The sequence below is a fragment of the Loxodonta africana genome, chromosome 9, assembly GCF_030014295.1.
Source record: "Loxodonta africana isolate mLoxAfr1 chromosome 9, mLoxAfr1.hap2, whole genome shotgun sequence".
In the NCBI taxonomy this organism is placed as follows: Eukaryota; Metazoa; Chordata; class Mammalia; order Proboscidea; family Elephantidae; genus Loxodonta; species Loxodonta africana.
In genome coordinates this window covers 89659880-89668771 of record NC_087350.1, presented here as the reverse complement: position 1 = coordinate 89668771, position 8892 = coordinate 89659880, and the positions used below count along the sequence as shown (strand labels likewise).

The following is an 8892-nucleotide window of genomic DNA, read 5'->3' as shown; positions in this document are numbered from 1 at the left end:
AATCAACTATAAGTTCCTCTGGAACTTAATGGCCTCTGGAAACCACCAACTCTGCACTACATGATGGCTGGCCATTACCAAGGTTTTGGGTTTTGATTTTGCCGTTCTAATATCTATATAAAAATCTGTTGCTGCTGAATAGATTCCAACTCATAGTGACTTTTTAGGACAGAGTAGAACTACCCCATTTCCAAGATTGTGACTCTTTACAGAAGCAGACCGCTGCATCTTTCTCCCACAGAGCAGCTGGTGGGTTTGAACCAAACACTTAACCACTGGGCAGGAAAAGGGTAAAAGAAAAAAATGCCAACGAACCTACTTAGCAGTCTCTCCTTTTTGAGCTTCACTTTCTGTGAACTCCTTGAAAATTTGAAGACATTCTTCCATAGTGTTATCAGAATCAGAGGGCGTGTCATCTTCAATGAGATCCTTATCAGAATCAAATTCAAAAGTAGTGTCTTCAAAAGTAGCGAAGTCTTGACTCTTGCCTTGTACTGTTGGTCCATTGGATTTTGCATGCTCGTCAGTATAAAAGAGTTGGGGTGGGCTTGGTGGATGCTGACATTTAGTTCCTTCTTTCTGAGTATCATAAATTGTTTTTAAGTGTTTTTTGCTCTTGGGATAACTTTCATTATGACTTTCTTCTTGTATTTCTTTACAATTGAGAGGCGCACAGCTACACCTGAAATAGAGACGTATTTTTTCTTCTTACCAAGGTTTCTCATCTTAGAAATGTGGTTTTTAACATGGTACAAGTTTACATTACTTTTAATATCCAGTGAGGTTATCATGAGTGCTTTAAGTAGTTCTGTGCTACTGTCATTATCTATTTGTGTGGTTCTGTTTATATTTTCTTCTTCTGTGTCACTGATTTGAAGATTTCTTTCCTCCACAGGTATCATATGTATCCTTTCATTCATACTCTGGTGTTTGAAATCTCCAACTAGTTTAGATTCTTAGAAGCAGGCATAAGTAGAGGTGCATCTACTACAAAATTGCCTTCATCAGATTCTTGAAGATTTATTTCAATTCTTATTGGTGAAATATAGGGCCTTTGGCTCTCCAGGGACTTGTGGCAATTTTTTAACACAGATTGTGTCCAGTTACAGACTTGCTGTTTATCAGCCTCATCCTGCTTTGCTTTAAAGGAGGCATGAAGCCTTGAAGAACAATTGAGCAAGGGGCTATATGCGAGATCAGCTGCTGACCATTTGTGGATCATCACATATTTCCTAGGTTGACAGTGTTTGTTTTCCGATGATTTATTCCACTTTTCCTCTGGAAGGAGGCCATTTTCAGAGAACTCTTGTCTCACATTCCTGTCCCTCAAGGAGGCCATGAGGCTTTGAGACAGTGCTACAGTGAACTTGATAGTCTCTTCTGTTTTCCTTCTACCTCAGTCTTTACTGACTTGATTTCTTTGTCCATTCTTTCCAATTCTTCCATAATTGTACCTTGTACTGCCACTGGAAGTGGGATTTCATTTAATGGTTAAAATCAGTTCAGATGAAACATAGATTCCAGAATATCCTGGACAAGTGGCTTCCTACCAGAAGGACATTAAGTCTTCCAAATCCAGTCTTAAACATGGGGGTAGTTTACTGCTGATCAGTTCTTGGAGAATGAAAAGCCAATGACTACCACTGTTTAAGGCCGTCCAATGTCTAGTTCATCTCATGACTGATTAAAGTACATTCATGTCTTACTACTAGAGTGACTACACATAGGTGGAACAAGACTAACGTATGCGTAAAGATTAAAGTGTGTAAAGCATGATATGATTTGGATACAAACTACTTGCCTTATTTATTACCAGCCAATGGCAATTTGGAAACAGTACAAACAGGTGACTGCCATGTACACAAACTTTATGTAGTCTTTAAAAAAAAAAAAAAAACCCACTGCCATAAAGTGGATTCTCACTCATAAAAATATATCTCTTTTGGCCATTTTAGACACATTAGCCAGTGTGATGCTGTACTGATTAACGTTCTCTTTCTACAATGCTTTATCACTTATTGATTCAAAAGTGGCTCTTACATCTCTTCTAATCGAGAAAACTCTTGGCACCTTGGGAATGCTTGGTTGTTAACCCCTCCCGAAGCCCATCTGACACTCCTCTCACAAGCCCTTTCTCACCCATGGGCTTGACATGGCTTTTTTGCACCCGGAGCACCTCCAAGATGCTGCAGCCACCTGCCTCGCTCCATTCCCACTGCATCTCTCAGTGCCTAAAGTGCCAGTGAAAATGCTGACACTGATCCCCTGGTTGCTAGCTGTCAAAAGGGCATGGAAAATGGCAGAAGCAATGGGCAGAGGGTAGCATGGGCCCCTGCTTAAGATCATCCCTGCTGGCTCAGAAACTGCATGGCATTGGCAGAGATAAGGCAAAGATGAGTCCCAGCCCTGCCTCCCCTTTTTGGCAAAGGTACCATCTGATATACTCTATTGCTGCTCAAAGGCAGAGCTTTGTGGCTTTCCCAACCAATGATGAGGCAGAGGCTGGAGTCTGAGGAGGAGATGAGGAGTGAGTAAAGGACATTGTTAGTGGAAGGTAGAGGAAGCGGTGAGTGAGTATAAAGTGGGTGGGTCAGCCTTAGGAGAAATGGAGACCTAAACCAGAGGGAGGGAAAACAGTTTCCCAAAACCTGAAAAAACACTTAAGTTAAAGAAGAACCACATGCCCACCCAGGGCCTGACTTGCTCCTAAACAATATCCTTTGACTTTTTTTTTTTTTTATTAACCTTTATTAAGCTTCAAGTGAACGTTTACAAATCCAATCAGTCTGTCACATATAAATTTACATACATCTCACTCCCTACTCCCACTTGCTCTCCCCCTCTGGAGTCAGCCCTTTCAGTCCCTCCTTTCATGAAAATTTTGCTGGCTTCTCTCTCTCTCTATCCTCCCATCCCCCCTCCAGACAAGAGTTGCCAACACAATCTCCAGTGTCCACCTGATATAATTAGTTCACTCTTCATCAGCGTCTCTCTCCCACCCGCTGACCAGTCCCTTTCATGCCTGATGAGTTGTCTTCGGGGATGGTTCCTGTCCTGTGCCAACAGAAGGTCTGGGGACCATGGCCGCCGGGATTCCTCTAGTCTCAGTCAGACCATTAAGTTTGGTCTTTTTAAGAGAATCTGGGGTCTGTATCCCACTAATCTCCTGCTCCCTCAGGGGTCCTCTGTTGTGCTCCCTGTCAGGGCAGTCGTCGATTGTGGCCGGGCACCAACTAGTTCTTCTGGTCTCAGGATGATGTAGGTCTCTGGTTCATGTGGCCCTTTCTGTCTCTTGGGCTCTTAGTTGTCGTGTGGCCTTGGTGTTCTTCATTTTCCTTTGCTCCAGGTGGGTTGAGACCAATTGATGCATCTTAGATGGCTGCTTGTTAGCATTTAAGACCCCAGACGCCAGATTTCAAAGTGGGATGCAGAATGTTTTCATAATAGAATTATTTTGCCAATTGACTTAGAAGTCCCCGCAAACCATGTTCCCCAGACCCCCGCACTTGCTCCGCTGACCTTTGAAGCCTTCATTTTATCCCGGAAACTTCTTTGCTTTTGGTCCAGTCCAATTGAGCTGACCTTCCATGTATTGAGTGTTGTCTTTCCCTTCACCTAAAGCAGTTCTTATCTACTGATTAATCAATAAAAAACCCTCTCCCACCCTCCCTCCCTCCCCCCCTCGTAACCACAAAAGTATGTGTTCTTCTCAGGTTTACTATTACTCAAGATCTTATAATAGTGGTCTTATACAATATTTGTCCTTTTGCCTCTGACTCATTTCGCTCAGCATAATCCCTTCCAGGTTCCTCCATGTTATGAAATGTTTCACAGATTCGTCACTGTTCTTTATCGATGTGTAGTATTCCATTGTGTAAATATACCACAATTTATTTACCCATTCATCCGTTGATGGACACCTTGGTTGCTTCCAACTTTTTGCTATTGTAAACAGAGCTGCAATAAACATGGGTGTGCATATATCTGTTTGTATGAAGGCTCTTGTATCTCTAGGGTATATTCCCAGGAGTGGGATTTCTGGGTTGTATGGTAGTTCTATTTCTAACTGTTTAAGATAATGCCAGATAGATTTCCAAAGTGGTTGTACCATTTTACATTCCCACCAGCAGTGTATAAGAGTTCCAATCTCTCTGCAGCCTCTCCAACATTTATTATTTTGTGTTTTTTGGATTAATGCCAGCCTTGCTGGTGTGAGATGGAATCTCATTGTAGTTTTAATTTGCATTTCTCTAATGGCTAATGATCGTGAGCATTTTCTCATGTATCTGTTAGCTGCCTGAATATCTTCTTTAGTGAAATGTGTGTTCATATCCTTTGCCCACTTTTTGATTGGGTTGTTTGTCTTTTTGTGGTTGAGTTTTGACAGAATCATGTAGATTTTAGAGATCAGGCGCTGGTCAGAGATGTCATAGCTGAAAATTCTTTCCCAGTCTGTAGGTGGTCTTTTTACTCTTTTGGTGAAGTCTTTAGATGAGCATAGGTGTTTGATTTTTAGGAGCTCCCAATTATCTGGTTTCTCTTCATCATTTTTGGTAATGTTTTGTATTCTGTTTATGCCTTGTATTAGGGCTCCTAGGGTTGTCCCAATTTTTTCTTCCATGATCTTTATCGTTTTAGTTTTTATGTTTAGGTCTTTGATCCACTTGGAGTTAGTTTTTGTGCATGGTGTAAGGTATGGGTCCTGTTTCATTTTTTTGCAAATGAATATCCAGTTATGCCAGCACCATTTGTTAAAAAGGCTTTCTTTTCCCCAATTAATTGACACTGGTCCTTTGTCAAATATCAGCTGCTCATATGTGGATGGATCTATGTCTGGGTTCTCAATTCTGTTCCATTGGTCTATGTGCCTGTTGTTGTACCAGCACCAGGCTGTTTTGACTACTGTGGCTGTATAATAGGTTCTGAAATCAGGTAGAGTGAGGCCTCCCACTTTCTTCTTCTTTTTCAGTAGTGCTTTGCTTATACGGGGCTTCTTTCCCTTCCACATGAAACTGGTGATTTGTTTCTCTATCCCCTTAAAATATGACATTGGAATTTGGATCGGAAGTGCATTAAATGTATAGATGGCTTTTGGTAGAATAGACATTTTTACTATGTTAAGTCTTCCTATCCGTGAGCAAGGTATGTTTTTCCATTTAAGTATATCCTTTTGAATTTCTTGTAGTAGAGCTTTGTAGTTTTCTTTGTATAGGTCTTTTACATCCTTGGTAAGATTTATTCCTAAGTATCTTATCTTCTTGGGGCTACTGTGAATGGTATTGATTTGGTTATTTCCTCTTCGGTGTTCTTTTTGTTGATGTAGAGGAATCCAAGTGATTTTTGTATGTTTATTTTATAACCTGAGACTCTGCCAAACTCTTCTATTAGTTTCAGTAGTTTTCTGGAGGATTCCTTAGGGTTTTCTGTGTATATAATCATGTCATCTGCAAATAGTGATAACTTTACTTCCTCCTTGCCAATCCGGATACCTTTTATTTCTTTGTCTAGCCTAATTGCCCTGGCTAGGACTTCAAGTACAATGTTGAATAAGAATGGTGATAAAGGGCATCCTTGTCTGGTTCCCGTTCTCAAGGGAAATGCTTTCAGGTTCTCTCCATTTAGAGTGATATTGGCTGTTGGCTTTGCATAGATGCCCTTTATTATGTTGAGGAATTTTCCTTCAATTCCTATTTTGGTAAGAGTTTTTATCATAAATGGGTGTTGGACTTTGTCAAATGCCTTTTCTGCATCAATTGATAAGATCATGTGGTTTTTGTCTTTTGTTTTATTTATGTGATGGATTACATTAATGGTTTTTCTGATATTAAACCAGCCTTGCATACCTGGTATAAATCCTACTTGATCATGGTGAATTATTTTTTTGATGTGTTGTTGGATTCTATTGGCTAGAAATTTGTTGAGGATTTTTGCATCAATGTTCATGGGGGATATAGGTCTATAATTTTCTTTTTTTGTAATGTCTTTACCTGGTTTTGGTATCAGGGAGATGGTGGCTTCATAGAATGAGTTGGGTAGTATTCCGTCATTTTCTATGCTTTGGAATACCTTCAGAAGTAGTGGTGTTAACTCGTCTCTGAAAGTTTGGTAGAACTCTGCAGTGAAGCCGTCCGGGCCAGGGCTTTTTTTTGTTGGGAGTTTTTTGATTACCGTTTCAATCTCTTTTTTTGTTATGGGTCTATTTAGTTGTTCTACTTCTGAATGTGTTAGTTTAGGTAGGTAGTGTTTTTCCAGGAATTCATCCATTTCTTCTAAGTTTTCAAATTTGTTAGAGTACAATTTTTCATAATAATCTGAAATGATTCTTTTAATTTCATTTAGTTCTGTTGTGATGTGATCCTTCTTGTTTCTTATTCGGGTTATTTGTTTCCTTTCCTGTATTTCTTTAGTCAGTCTGGCCAATGGTTTATCAATGTTGTTAATTTTTTCAAAGAACCAGCTTTTGGCTTTGTTAATTCTTTCAATTGTTTTTCTGTTCTCTAATTCATTTAGTTCAGCTCTAATTTGTATTATTTGTTTTCTTCTGGTGCCTGATGGATTCTTTTGTTGCTCAGTTTCTATTTGTTCAAGTTGTAGGGACAGTTCTCTGATTTTGGCTCTTTCTTCTTTTTGTATGTGTGCATTTATCAATATAAATTGGCCTCTGAGCACTGCTTTTGCTGTGTCCCAGAGGTTTTGATAGGAAGTATTTTCATTCTCGTTGCTTTCTAAGAATTTCCTTATTCCCTCCTTAATGTCTTCTATAACCCAGTCTTTTTTCAGGAGGGTATTGTTCATTTTCCAAGTATTTCATTTCTTTTCCCTAGTTTTTCTGTTATTGATCTCTAGTTTTATTGCCTTGTGGTCTGAGAAGATGCTTTGTAATATTTCGATGTTTTGGACTCTGCAAAGGTTTGTTTTATGACCTAATATGTGGTCTATTCTAGAGAATGTTCCATGTGCGCTAGAAAAAAAAGTATATTTTGCAGCAGTTGGATGGAGAGTTTTGTATAAGTCAATGAGGTCAAGTTGGTTGATTGTTGTAATTAGATCTTCCGTGTCTCTGTTGAGCTTCTTACTGGATGTCCTGTCCTTCTCCGAAAGTGGTGTGTTGAAGTCTCCTACTATAATTGTGGAGGTATCTATCTCACTTTTCAATTCTGTTAAAATTTGATTTATGTATCTTGCAGCCCTGTCATTGGGTGCATAAATATTTAATATGGTTATGTCTTCCTGATCAATTGTCCCTTTTATCATTATATAGTGTCCTTCTTTATCCTTTGTGGTGGATTTAAGTCTAAAGTCTATTTTGTCAGAAATTAATATTGCTACTCCTCTTCTTTTTTGCTTATTGTTTGCTTGATATATTTTTTTCCATCCTTTGAGTTTTAGTTTGTTTGTGTCTCTAAGTCTAAGGTGTGTCTCTTGTAGGCAGCATATAGATGGATCGTGTTTCTTTATCCAGTCTGTGACTCTCTGTCTCTTTATTGGTGCATTTAGTCCATTTACATTCAGCGTAATTATAGATAAATAAGTTTTTAGTGCTGTCATTTTGATGCCTTTTTATGTGTGTTGTTGACAATTTCATTTTTCCACATACTTTTTTGTGCTGAGGCGTTTTTCTTAGTAAATTGTGAGATCCTCATTTTCATAGTGTTTGACTTTATGTTAGTTGAGTCGTTACGTTTTTCTTGGCTATTATCTTGAGTTATAGAGTTGTTATACCTTCTTGTGGTTACCTTATTATTTACCCCTATTTTTCTAAGTAAAAACCTAACTTGTATTGTTCTATATCGCCTTGTTTCCCTCTCCATATGGCAGTTCAATGCCTCCTGTATTTAGTCCCTCTTTTTGATTATTGTGATCTTTTACCTATTGACTTCCATGATTCCCTGTTATGTGTATTTTTTTTTAATTACTCTTAATTTGTTTGTTTTTGTGATTTCCCTATTTGAGTTGATATCAGGACGTTCTGTTTTGTGACCTTGTGTTGTGCTGATATCTGATATTATTGGTTCTCTGACCAAACAATATCCTTTAGTATTTCTTGTAGCTTTGGTTTGGTTTTTGCAAATTCTCTAAACTTTTGTTTATCTGTAAATATCTTAATTTCGCCTTCATATTTCAGAGAGAGTTTTGCTGGATATATGATCCTTGGCTGGCAGTTTTTCTCCTTCAGTGTTCTGTATATGTCGTCCCATTCCCTTCTTGCCTGCATGGTTTCTGCTGAGTAGTCTGAACTTATTGATTCTCCCTTGAAGGAAACCTTTCTTTTCTCCCTGGCTGCTTTTAAAATTTTCTGTTTATCTTTGGTTTTGGCGAGTTTGATGATAATATGTCTTGGTGTTTTTCTTTTTGGATCAGTCTTAAATGGGGTTCGATGAGCATCTTGGATAGATATCCTTTCGTCTTTCATGATGTCAGGGAAGTTTTCTGTCAGGAGTTCTTCAACTATTTTCTCTGTGTTTTCTGTCCCCCCTCCCTGTTCTGGGACTCCAATCACCCGCAGGTTATCCTTCTTGATAGAGTCCCACATGATTCTTAGGGTTTCTTCATTTTTTTTAATTCTTTTATCTGATTTTTTTTCAGCTATGTTGGTGTTGATTCCCTGTCTGCATTCTAATTGCTCGAGTCTGCTCCTCTGACTTCCTATTGGGTTGTCTAATTCTGTAATTTTATTGTTAATCTTTTGGATTTCTACATGCTGTCTCTCTATGGATTCTTGCAACTTATTAATTTTTCCACTATGTTCTTGAATAATCTTTTTGAGTTCTTCAACAGTTTTATCAGTGTGTTCCTTGGCTTTTTCTGCAGTTTGCCTAATTTCATTTGTGATGTCTTGAAGCATTCTGTAAATTAGTTTTTTATATTCTGTATCTGATAATTCCAGGATTG

General features: G+C 38.6%; 1 protein-coding gene across 1 annotated transcript in view; it reads right to left on the bottom strand.

Moving 5' to 3' along the window:
* Nucleotides 1–315: 315 nt before the first annotated feature.
* EQTN (equatorin) overlaps nucleotides 316–8892 on the bottom strand; it is a 36252-nt gene continuing 27675 nt past the window's right edge. The window contains exon 7 of the mRNA XM_023545362.2: nucleotides 316–653. Coding sequence (XP_023401130.2) covers nucleotides 316–653 — 338 coding nt within the window. The remainder of the gene's footprint in view (nucleotides 654–8892) is intronic.